Raw genomic sequence first — 12,025 nt, 5'->3', positions numbered from 1 at the left:
TGCCATAGATGATATCAGATGCAGACAACCCACATATTAACAAACTCACACATACACACACTAACGCACAGAAAAAAAGACTGGGTAGCCTGACTCCGTTGCTGCACATTGGGATAGCAGCTTGAATGTCCTTGAGGAAATCCCCCAAGAACAATAAGTATACCAACAAACAAGAACATTAAATGCTCATACGACTCACCATTTGTAATGCATTAGAGTAATACCCACTTTTAAGACTTCCTCCCTTTCAAGACTGCCTCCCTGTTTTCTCAGATTCTCTGTTCAAAACCACTGTAAATTTACCTCCATTATAAGGCTCCCTCCTTTTCAAGACCTGATTTTCTCAGATTTTTATCAGTCTAAAAAAGGGGGCTCGACTGTACAACATTTTTTTTTTAAATCTTGCTGTTCTGTACCTGCTGCAGTTGAAAGTATACATAAAATTAATAAATTAAATGACTTTTTTTTTAAAATTGCTGTTTTGTACCTGCTGCAGTTGCAAGTATACCCCCCAAAAAAAATATAAAATAAAAAAATAAAAACTTGGTGTTTTGTATACCTGCTGCAGTTGAATTTTCATCTTCTCCATTTCCTTGAGCTTGGCCTTGTCCTCGGTCCTCTTCATCATGAGAGTCTCCAGCTTCTCCTTTAGGTCCTTGATCTCCGCCTGCAGCCCGTCATTCTCCTGCTGCTGCTGCACCGCCGCCAGCTTCTCGTCAATCGACATGGGCAGGCTCACGTCTCCAATCTGCACATACAGCACATTCAATTTTATTTCATTGTCCATTTTGTGGATGGAGCAGTGAATGCAGGGACGGAGCAGTGTGAGAGCACAACGGGACAAGGAACAGGTGTAAAGACGAAAAAATAAACAGAAAAAAAGTCCATTTTCCCAATGCTGGAAAATTCGGGTCAATTCGGGTCGCTTCCTCCCAGTGGAAAGCCAGCAGCAACAAGAGTCGCGCTACCCAGGTGTGTGCGTGTTTAGGTGTAATCAGTCACCTGCACTTATGGCAGAATGTCCGAGGTCTTTTACGTGCCACTGTGGTGACACCGAAGTGGGACATGGATACCGTCTCTGAGTCTGCATATAAAGTTGACCCTTGTCCGTCCATGCCGGGATTCAAACCTGTGACCTTAGGATTACAAGTACAGTGCTCTACCAACTGAGCTACCCGGCCTCAGTACACAGTGTCAGGTCAGCAGTATACCATGTACACACACGCTGGAATACCCAAAAGTACACATGTTGTATCAACAGATCATTATATACCATGGACACATGCGCATAAATATGCAAAAGTAAACAATAAGTATTAATAAATCACTATTCCAATCATACCTGTCTTTACCTTTGCACAAACCAGTACCGCATAAGTTGTTTCTTTTTTAATTATGCAAAGCTCATTTATTTGACCAACCTAACCTTATTTGAACTTGTGTGTTCATGAATCCGAAACTTTTTTTCCCATGTACTTTCCTGGGGTTTTTGAAATACACTTTATTACCCTGCATCTTCCTTTACTGCCACATATACAAGCTGCTATGCTTACAGAATACAGAAAATGTATTGCCCGGTAAAACCAGAGTTTGTGTTACTGTTGCGGTAAAAAAATCAAAAAGGCTTACACTCACACTGAAACTGAGACAAGCTGAAACGGGTGAAATAAATCAATCAGTAGATACACGATAGAACATAGATCCTTACTGGCTGGGCAACAGGCCGAGCGGAAGGCTTGGCTGCAGTCGGTGCTGAAGAAGAAGACACCTTTTCCATAGAAATTGCAGGTGACATCTTTCGCCCGGCGGCAGCAGCCTTGCTCTCCTGTGCTACAGGGTGAGGCGTGGGGGTGGGGGTAGCCCCGGGCTTGGGCAGACCAGTAGGTCTGGGCGATGGTTTCTTTTCCCCCTCAGGTGTATTCTCCTTGCTGGTACGAGACAGTCGTGTGGCGCTGGGTGTCGGGGCATCGCCTCCTTCCAAGCTTTCTGTACCTATGGAAGAGAATCCTGGTCACAAGCACCTTTATCAAAATGTTTTTGTTTCGTTCACTCGCTCCAAAATTGCTCTTGACGCCGACATGTTTCTTCTGCAACATTACTTTACTTTCTTTCTTTATTTGGTGTTTAACGTCGTTTTCAACCACGAAGGTTATATCACGACGGGGAAAGGGGGGGAGATGGGATAGAGCCACTTGTTAATTGTTTCTTGTTCACAAAAGCACTAATAAAAAAATTGCTCCAAGGAACTTATTGTTACAACCAAAACGAACTGAAGCTGTAAATTCTTCCCCCTAACCCGCGGGGGGACATTACTTTACTATGACCTTGACACTGAATAAACTTAAGCTCTATACTAGCATCATCAATATAAACTACTCACATGTATACACAACGGCAATACAGTGGAACCCCAATTTTGTACGACCTTCCGGGGGCGGGGATGTAGCTCAGTCGGTAGCGCGCTGGATTTGTATCCAGTTGGCCGCTGTCAGCGTGAGTTCGTCCCCACGTTCGGCGAGAGATTTGTTTCTCAGAGTCAACTTTGTGTGCAGACTCTCCTCGGTGTCCGAACACCCCCGTGTGTACACGCAAGCACAAGACCAAGTGCGCACGAAAAAGATCCTGTAATCCATGTCAGAGTTCGGTGGGTTATAGAAACACGAAAATACCCAGCATGCTTCCTCCGAAAGCGGCGTATGGCTGCCTAAATGGCGGGGTAAAAACAGTCATACACGTAATATTCCACTCATGCAAACCACGAGTGCACGTGGGAGTTTCAGCCCACGAACGCAGAAGAAGAAGAAGAAGAAGTACGACCTTCCGATTTAATTATTCACCCTTCAAAGACCTTACTTTTTCAGAATTACTCTTCATAACATCCATAAATTTACCTCAATTTTAAGACTCCCTCCTTTAAGCCTATCTTTAATTGGGTGAAAACCACTACGCAAAGTATACTTTGCGAAGCTGGCCGCACGAAGTCTTCACGAAGTCGACTTCGGTATCCATTAAGGACCGCCTTGATCAGACCAGATTTTCTCATATTCTGGAGATCTTAAAGGGGGGGTGGAGTTCCACTGTAGCCAGGCTGACACCTACTTTTGGTCATGTAGCCAGACGGAGGCCTGAGCCCAGACCTCTTCCCGCCTGGGGTGGCTGCTGGTGTTGCCGGTGCTGGAGTTCCTGCTGCTTGAGGTGGCGGACTCTGGTCTTCCAACGCTGCGATCTGACAGGCGTAAAACATTATTCAGATACTTTGTTAACCACAAGCTTAAAACTTCAAGCCTGGACTCTGGTCTTCCAACGCTGCGATCTGAGACAAACAATCCACAGGTGCTCCTGTCCACGTGTTTCAGTCACACCCCCTTGCTAGAGACTGGCCTATAATATCATGAGGGCCGGGAGCACGTGTGAATTGTTTGTCTCACTAAAAGCAAGGGTATTCACGCTTTCACAACCCGTACAAACCTGTCACAATTATTTCCGGAATTTGCCCTTTTGGCAACAGCCCTTGCTAAATTGTCAAACGAAAGAATGCCGCTTTATCTTTCATTTAAAGAAAAAGAAAGTCCTTTGATCAATTGATTCAAACGATGTGAGCAGCCGAGACTGTAACTAAGATTTTGGGGGGCTGGTAGTCATACAAATAATGTCTGCTGGAAATCTAGAAGTATAACGAATAAGGTAATGTGAATGTGATAACCACATGATAAGATGATACTTCCCGCGAAAGAACACGCTCTTTTACACCAAATTCTTTAACCTTCACGGGCGTGTTTCTTCAGTGGAAGGTTGGGGGGGGGGGTCTGTCATGAAAAGACTATTGTGATTGATCTGCACAATGTCAACACCTCAATCACTGCCTGCTCTACATAATTTCCCAAGTTACATCATATCTTCAGTATTTAAAAACTGACCTGTAATTTGATATAGCAGGCACTTTCCTTGCACTCTAAGATCTGACAATACCAGAAATACAAAGCAGAGACAAATACCAATACAGACATAGGCATGTTAACCCGTTATGAGACTGACTTTGTTTTTCACCAAGTCTCTTTCTTTCTATCTGCTTTCAATAGGCAGTTGTGCAACAAGCTTCAAAGCATCAGCCATGCCATAAAACCAGATACTTTATATAAGTGCAAGAGTGAGTGTGGAAAAAGAAAGCTTGAAGAATGACCTGTGACTGTCGCACGAAGATTCCACAGTTGTCCGGACAGCTGAAGTAGTTCTTGCCCTGAACTGTTCCATTGTTCTTGCCTTTGGGCTCATCAAGCACCACGCCAATCCATTTACCTTAAATCAAAATAATATATCATATAAATTGTCTGCATAGTTGATTCCAAGCGGGGAAATAGCTTAGTTGGTAGCGACGCTGACTTCAAAACCAGTTGACGCTATCGGCGTGGGTTCCATCCTCACGTTCGACAAGAGATTTATTTCTCCGAGCCAACTTTGTGCAGATTTTCCTCAGTGTTCAAACACCCCCGTGTGCATGCATGCACACGATAAAGAACCCAGGTTAACAGCGAAAGTCTCAAGGCTTGGAAACATGAATACACGCATGCAGCAAATGTACTGCATGGCAGCTCGCTTTTCCCGGTGAGAAAGCAGCCCTTATCCCCGAGTACGCAGTAGGAGGGTCCAGCAGACTTTAATTGTGTGTCTGTGTGTGTGTGTGTGTGTCTGTCTGTCTCGACTTAACAGCTTATTGCTGGGAAACTACTGGGCGCAGTTCGTTCAAAAGTTGATACACTAACTTGATAATAGGTCCGATTGATCGTATTAAAACTTCATAATGTTACCTGGGACCTAAATGCCAAATAAATCACAAACACCACTCTTAACGGTGGGAGTTTTTGCGGTGGGAGGCTGGTCGCTTTGCGAACAGCCTGAACTAAAGGGCAGACTTGGGCGAAGAACACGTCACGCAGTGACGAGAAAAGCATGATTTCAGTGCAAGCCAGACAACGGGTGGGGAAATGGTCTCGGCAAAGAAATTACAATGCAGGGTTTGGTCTCGGTGAAAGAGAGACAGAGAGCACGAGAGAGTCTATGGCCAAAGTGATCCGGGTTCGATTCATTTTGTGCACATGTGTTAGTGTTACTGTTTGTGTGTGTGTGTGTGTGTGTGTGTGTATGTGTGTGTGTGTGTGTGTGTGTGTGTGTGTGTTTGTGTGTGTGTGTGTGTGTGTGTGTGTGTGTGCATGAGTCTGTACTCGTGTGTGTGTGTGTGTGTGTGTGTGTGTGTGTGTGTGTGTGTGTGTGTGTGTGTGTGTGTGTGTGTGTGTAAGAAAGAAAGAGAGAGAGGGAGGGAGTGAGGGAGAGAGTGTGTGTGTGTGTGTGTGTGTGTGTGTGTGTGTGTGTGTGTGTGTGTGTGTGTGTGTGAATGTCTGAAGAGTACTCGGGTCCAGCGCGAGCGTTTTTTATTTCTATGAAGGTAACCTCACAGGACTATATATATATATGTCACACACTTTCCTTCTTTGCCACTACTAAAGCAAACGTGTGCAAGATTGTATGTTACACGCTTTAGGAGCATGGCAAGAACGGATTCAAACTCAAAATCGTCCCTCCAAAAGCCAAAAAAAATGTACACACGACTTTTATTTCTCCTGCTGTTATCGTTTCTTCTCTTTACACATTCTTCAACGCTCAGAATACTGAAAACGGCATCCCAGACGACAGTACAGTTTCCATACGCGAATTTAGCTGCCCTTGGAGAGTGGCTAGCTCAGGAGGCCTGTTAGTCTGAAACTATAAGGACAGAGTTCTGAACATAGATGACAAAGATCCTGGAATGAACAAACATTTCGCGGATGCAGACACAGAAAGACGTCATGAAGAATGCGATGGTTCAAAAGATACAGACTGTGACGTCATTCACATACACCGAGACGTCATTCACAGTTGTTCGGTCACTTCCGTCAAAAAGTAGATCTCTCCACAATGGCTGCTCCTGTGTTTAGGTTTGTCAAGCTTGAGTACACAAAACGTGTTTGTTCTCTCCTCTGTTGAAGCTGTGAGACATAAATGCTATTCCGACTTGGTCGTGTGACAGAGTTTTCTTCCACACTCGATTAGCTGATGTCTAACTCAGCCTGACGGCTTCGTTAGACAATCAACGTAATCTCGTGTGGAAGAAAACGTCTGTCACACGACCAAGTCGGAATAGCAGGTAATATATTATGAAATCTTATCCTTACACTCATCTTGAAGAATAATTTTCACAAGCCCTACAGACCTGTTATAGAGCTTAAAGGAATATAAGCTTTCAAGTGCCTTCTAACTTTGTTTGAAAAAGCAAGTTATGTACGCTTTAGGTTCAAACAAATATTCAATATGATTCCAGGATAATTACACACACACACACATGGCATAAGCTCTCTTCAGCGTAAAACAAAATAATCTCAGCTGAAAATATAGCAGCAGCAAAGTCTAATACTTTTTTCACCTTTGTGCATTTAAAAATAACCATGTCAAAAGTATCTTCTTGGATGAAAACTGACCTGCTGAAAAAACAGTTGTTCCAATGTAGGCAACTGTTCCAACTACCCCTTTACCAACAACCTCCACTCTGGTGCCAACTTTGATAGGAGTCTGTGCAGCCATATTGCCTGTAAAATCAAACAATATCAATGACATTAACCACAATAGAAATTACATTGAGCAACAGACAATAAAAATTACATTAAGAACAAGAACATATAATACATTCTAATGATGCACCATCCTTCATGTCCAAGAGAAGTATTTCCATTAATTTTCTCAAAAAGTTCTAACAACTGAATCTTGCTTTTGGCATACTCTTGCTCAAGTATCACGAAGATCATAACATGTCCATGGAATGAACACTAACTTGTTAAGGTTAGAGATTCTTGTACCGAACATCAAATACTTATCTATAAAAAGGTGTGTGTGTGTGTGTGTGTGTGTGTGTGTGTGTGTATGTGTGTGTGTGTGTGTGTGTGTGTGTGTGTGTGTGTGTGTGTGTGTGTGTGATATAATTCGCTGACCATCAGATCTATGTTCATTGCATTTCATGTTTTAATTTGTTATCTTTTATTTTTACCAGCGACTGCGATTTCTGTCACGTTATAAAATTGCATGAGGCAGCGATGTGTGTGTGCGTGCGTGTGCGTGCGTGTGTGTAGGTGTGTGTGTGTGTGTGTGTGTGTGTGTGTGTGTGTGTGTGTATGTGTGTATCTGTATGTGTGTATACATGTGTGTGTGTGACTTGAGGTGAGGAAGCTTTGAGTGTATACTGCTAGTTTTAGTGAATGTATTTTTAAACTTATGCTGTCCAGTGTTGTTTTTAAATTAATGTTGTTGATCAGTTTGTATAAATAATGCGTGTGTTGGTGTATATGGCTGGATTGAAATGTTTCTTAACCGCAATGTCATCACAAATCCCCAACCTTGGGCAATTAAAAATTCTGTATTCTGTATTCAAATCCACAGTTCTTGATAAAAAAAAAAAGAACCCATCAGTACTACATAGCTCACATTTGTCAAAAGTAATTGCTTGCAGATACAAGTTAAATGTTGTTGTTAATCGTAAATTACAAGATATGAATCGTACAAGTCCATCAGATCCCTACTGGCTTAAATACCAATTAGGCAAAATCAAATGCTCAAGTTCAACAATATCTTTAGGGCTCCCCGCCAACACTCTACCTAGAGCGTCCTGGGACCCCGAATTCCAAGGGGTTCCAAAGACCGCCCCAATGAAACTTTAGAGGGTCCCAAAACCAGGATGGGTAACTTGCAGTAAGTGAAGGTTTTTTCCCAATTAGACTTACTCCATACATTTGCATCGGTACAGATCCTGCAGAAAATGTTCATCTTATCTTCGAAATCTAGCCAAGTGTTCATTCTTGCCAATTCTGTATGGAAAGTAGGTTAGTGTAAAATCAGTAATGACGGTACGTGTGATAATGCAAATTTAATGCGTCCCAGGACACGCTCTTTTCCGGTTAAGTGCGTCCCATAATGCTCTTTTTAGGTTTAGTGCGTCCCATGACCCCCCCATGAACAATTTCTAGTGTTTTCGGCTTCTAGTGCGTATTGAGGTCTAACGAATGACGTCTCACAACGTGCGTGGTCGTCCTTGGCGGTCAAGAAAGCCGCCGCGATCATTGCGCAGACGACACTTCTAGACCACCAATATTTTTTGTGCGCATCATGTGCTCCACATAAATCGGCCAGAAACGAAGCAATTGGGAAACCTGGATAGGACGCAGGGACGCAAAGTTGAGGGAGCCCTGATATTTTCAGATCAATAAGATTAAGAATGCCTTACTGAAGTTATCACACTGAACAGTGAACTGATCTGATGTGGTCTGCTATAAGCTTAGTGCTATGACGGGAAACAGGTGACAAGTCAATACGCCATGCGAGTGATGACATATCTTTTTAAAAACGCATAGTTCTGCAAAAAAATGGGATAATATTCAGATCTGTCGTCTGTGTTTAATACTTTGAGGGAGTATGACTATGACTAATGGATGCGAGCTGTCCAACTGTTGACACTTCAGGTGAGACTGTATACTGATTTCAACAGGTATCTTCCTCTTCTTTAAAACAATAAGCAGTCAAACACTAAATATAGCATGCTTTCTATATGTACCAAAAAGAAAAGAAACTGTACTTACTGCAAGTTAGCTACAGATACAAATCTCTGCAGGATGCCGATCAGAAACAGACGTCTGCATAAGATTTCTTACCGGAAATACTAAATTACTCTCTATAACATACACAAAAACAACTGTGTGTGATTATTGATGTAATCAAAGTATCAAAATAATGTAGGCCTGCTTTAAATAATATTTTCCTTTCATGAGCACTAGTTTTTATGCAATGTATCTTCGTTGCAATGAAAAATATAGATTGCATTTATTTTGCAATCAGAGATGACAACTTCCGCTTTTGGATAAAAATGGCAGACAAGCTGGCAGGTAGGTAGACAGTGCTGGTCTTACATTAATGTTGCTTGTTTTGTGTGCTTTTATTGTAACGTACAAGCGGTCAGCAGAAGTGCTGACCCTTTTTGCCAACTCAGACTACTAACAGGGAGGAATGAAGTGGAAGTTTTTAAGGAGAATGTGAAGTTGGGTAACTATACGTTAGGCATTATGCAGCAGACGACAGATTCAGTCCTGTACTTCTTTGGCAGCTACCTGTGACATCTTGAAGTTTACGCTGCATTTTTATGCCTTTTGTGGTGGTTGTTTCAGATGCAGACCGTAGAAAACGGAGGGACCTGAAATCCTTCTATGGACTGGAAGGTGAAGCTAACGGAGAAGTGCCTGCTGGTGGTGAGAGCACCAAGCCAGCTGCAAGCACGGATCCCTGCGATATTAACTCGCCGCACTTCCAGCCTGATGTCTACCTCAACAAACTGATTCAGGCAAGCATTACCAACTTGAGAAGAATCCACACTACTCTAGACATTCTGTTCTCCAAAATTATAGCCCTGTGGAAGCGATGTCACACAGTGAAAGCTGGAAGACTGAACATTTTGAGATTTATTCAGTGGGGTGCTGTGTCACCTACTGCAGTTAAAAATCGTTAAGCTTTTAGTGTACGTGATCATGCACTGCTTTCTAAAATGATGTAAGAATTGTCCATGTGTCTGCATGTCTTATAGGAACGATCCTTGGTGGAGCTTATGGAGCAAGAGCAGACGATGACGAAAGATATCCGCAGTCTGGACAGTGACATGCAGACACTGGTGTACGAAAATTACAACAAATTCATCAGTGCTACTGATACCATCAGAAAGGTATGTTAATTACATAGCACTTTGCTGCTGTAATCATTTATTTATTATATTGTCACCGCCAAGTAACTAGTGTAGTTGCCAGGTGCTGTGAGAATATGATTTACAATTACATGTTGTTACATTTGGTGATTCCAAAGTATTTTATTCGGTTAAGAAAGCAGAGGGCTTTAGTGAATCACTTGGATACTCTTCTTTCTTCTGAATTCTCCTGCATGATATGGACATGTATACAAATGGAAAGAGACTTTTGTAAATTTAACATGTGTATATGATGATATTCTACAGATCTATAGGTCTCTGTTGTACTGTAATGTATTTGATCATGGAAGCATGTGACCACTCTAGTGATATCACACAGTAATACATTGTGATAATCAGTCAGAAACAGTGTTTGATTTGATTTTTAGTATTGCTGATTACATTTTCTGAAATATAACTCCAGATGAAGAATGACTTCAAGAAGATGGAGGATGAGATGGATCACCTAGCAACAAACATGTCCAAGATCACCACATTCTCTGCTAGCATCAGTGACACCCTGCAGGACCGACGTCACCAGATCACAAAGCTTGCTGGTGTGCATTCTCTGCTCAAGAAGGTAAGCGTTATTTATGTCAGATTCAAGTGATAGTTTTTTTTCTTTCTGTGTTCCTGCATCTTTGGGTGTTCCGAAACAAGTTTGATAAAGATTGCTAGTGGAATACTGTATTTCTATGATAGTCATTTTTAAAATTTTTAAATTTTATTTCCTCTGTTGCTGATATTTGTATTAGCTTAGAGAACCAAACAGTAAGAGGTATATGATATGTTTGTGTCTAATTGTTTTATTTTTTCATCCTTACAGCTCCAGTTTTTGTTTGAGCTTCCTGCACGCCTCAAGAAATGCATTGAGATGGAAGCATACAGTCAGGCAGTCAGGTATGTCTTTTTCTATTTCTGTTCTTTTTACATGAATGATCCGTCGTGAATTTAATGGACCAATAACACAAGGTGTTGATTACAAGTAGAAAGCAATATTTACACTTAGATCAACACTGGTTATTTCACGCATGAAAACCCCAAATGTCTTTCTTTGCTCCACAAAGGCTTTCTTTATTTTCATTCCATTTGTGTTTGACTCTCGCCATGTGGAGATCAAGAAAACTACACCTCACTTAGCTAAGTCTGTTTTCAGGTCATCATCTCATTTTTATTTGTTTTTCTGTCTGCTTCAAAGACTGCTAGGTCGACCTACTTGTAATTGTTTAATTTTTATATTTTATTCTTCATTTTCAGATATTATACAAAGGCTCAGCGTGTTCTGCATCAGTACAGCCACATGCCCAGTTTTCAGGGTATCAACCGTGACTGTGACGCTATCATCCAGCAGCTCTGCACAACACTCAGACAGCAGTTCAAGGAAAAAGAGGTTTGGAAAAGAACACATTTTTTAGATACTATTGAATGTTTTAATTTTAAAACAGTTTTTGTCGTGAGTTATGAAGCAAACTAACAAAAATAATTTTGAGTCTATTGTCTCCCCTTAAAATGAGAATATACAGTGACGTATGATTTTCTGATGCAGAAATTGCGGAGAATGAAAATGTGAAGAAATATATAGCGTTGTTGTTGATGGTTGTTTTTAATAGGATTTGTTTTTACTGCTAATGGACATTCTGATGGTTTATTTCATGTTGATGTGCCATGGATCTAGATGGAAGAATTACCAAATATATGTTTCTCTTGTTTTTACATTTAGTCAAGTTTTGACTAAATGTTTTCACGTAGAGGGGGGAATCGAGACGAGGGTCGTGGTGTGTGTGTGTGTGTGTGTGTGTCTGTCTGTCTGTCTGTCTGTGTGTGTGTGTGTGTGTAGAGCGATTCAGACCAAACTACTGGACCGATCTTTATGAAATTTGACATGAGAGTTCCTGGGAATGATATCCCCGGACGTTTTTTTTCTTTTTTTTGATAAATACCTTTGATGACGTCATATCCGGCTTTTTGTAAAAGTTTAGGCGGCACTGTCACACCCTCATTTTTCAATCAAATTGATTGAAATTTTGGCCAAGCAATCTTCGACGAAGGCCGGACTTCGGTATTGCATTTCAGCTTGGTGGCTTAAAAATTAATTTCAGTAATGACTTTGGTCATTAAAAATCTGAAAATTGTAAAAAACAAAATGTTTTTAAAACGATCCAAATTTACGTTTATCTTATTCTTCATCCTTTTCTGATTCCAAAAACATATAAATATGTTATA

General features: G+C 41.3%; 2 protein-coding genes across 5 annotated transcripts in view; one reads left to right on the top strand and one right to left on the bottom strand.

The window, feature by feature from the left end:
- Positions 1-8,729, bottom strand: part of LOC138981580 (dynactin subunit 1-like) — a 54,544-nt gene extending 45,815 nt beyond the window's left edge. For all 4 annotated transcript variants that reach the window (XM_070354544.1, XM_070354545.1, XM_070354546.1 and 1 more), the window contains exons 1-6: positions 8,655-8,729; positions 6,510-6,617; positions 4,181-4,296; positions 3,100-3,226; positions 1,709-1,992; positions 560-748 (exon numbers count right to left, since the gene is read on the bottom strand). In XM_070354544.1, the coding sequence (XP_070210645.1) occupies positions 560-748; positions 1,709-1,992; positions 3,100-3,226; positions 4,181-4,296; positions 6,510-6,612 (819 nt within the window). In that variant the 5' untranslated portion in view covers positions 6,613-6,617; positions 8,655-8,729. The remainder of the gene's footprint in view (positions 1-559; positions 749-1,708; positions 1,993-3,099; positions 3,227-4,180; positions 4,297-6,509; positions 6,618-8,654) is intronic.
- A 197-nt stretch (positions 8,730-8,926) lies between these two features.
- The window catches only part of LOC138981577 (vacuolar protein sorting-associated protein 51 homolog), a 28,947-nt gene continuing 25,848 nt past the window's right edge, over positions 8,927-12,025 (top strand). The window contains exons 1-6 of the mRNA XM_070354540.1: positions 8,927-8,957; positions 9,237-9,409; positions 9,650-9,784; positions 10,227-10,382; positions 10,629-10,702; positions 11,060-11,192. Of these exons, the coding sequence (XP_070210641.1) occupies positions 8,939-8,957; positions 9,237-9,409; positions 9,650-9,784; positions 10,227-10,382; positions 10,629-10,702; positions 11,060-11,192 (690 nt within the window). The 5' untranslated portion in view covers positions 8,927-8,938. The remainder of the gene's footprint in view (positions 8,958-9,236; positions 9,410-9,649; positions 9,785-10,226; positions 10,383-10,628; positions 10,703-11,059; positions 11,193-12,025) is intronic.

This window comes from Littorina saxatilis, linkage group LG12 (genome assembly GCF_037325665.1).
Source record: "Littorina saxatilis isolate snail1 linkage group LG12, US_GU_Lsax_2.0, whole genome shotgun sequence".
Lineage (NCBI taxonomy): Eukaryota > Metazoa > Mollusca > Gastropoda > Littorinimorpha > Littorinidae > Littorina > Littorina saxatilis.
The sequence above is the reverse complement of the archived record's forward strand: the minus strand, read 5'-3'. Positions and strand labels throughout refer to the sequence as shown.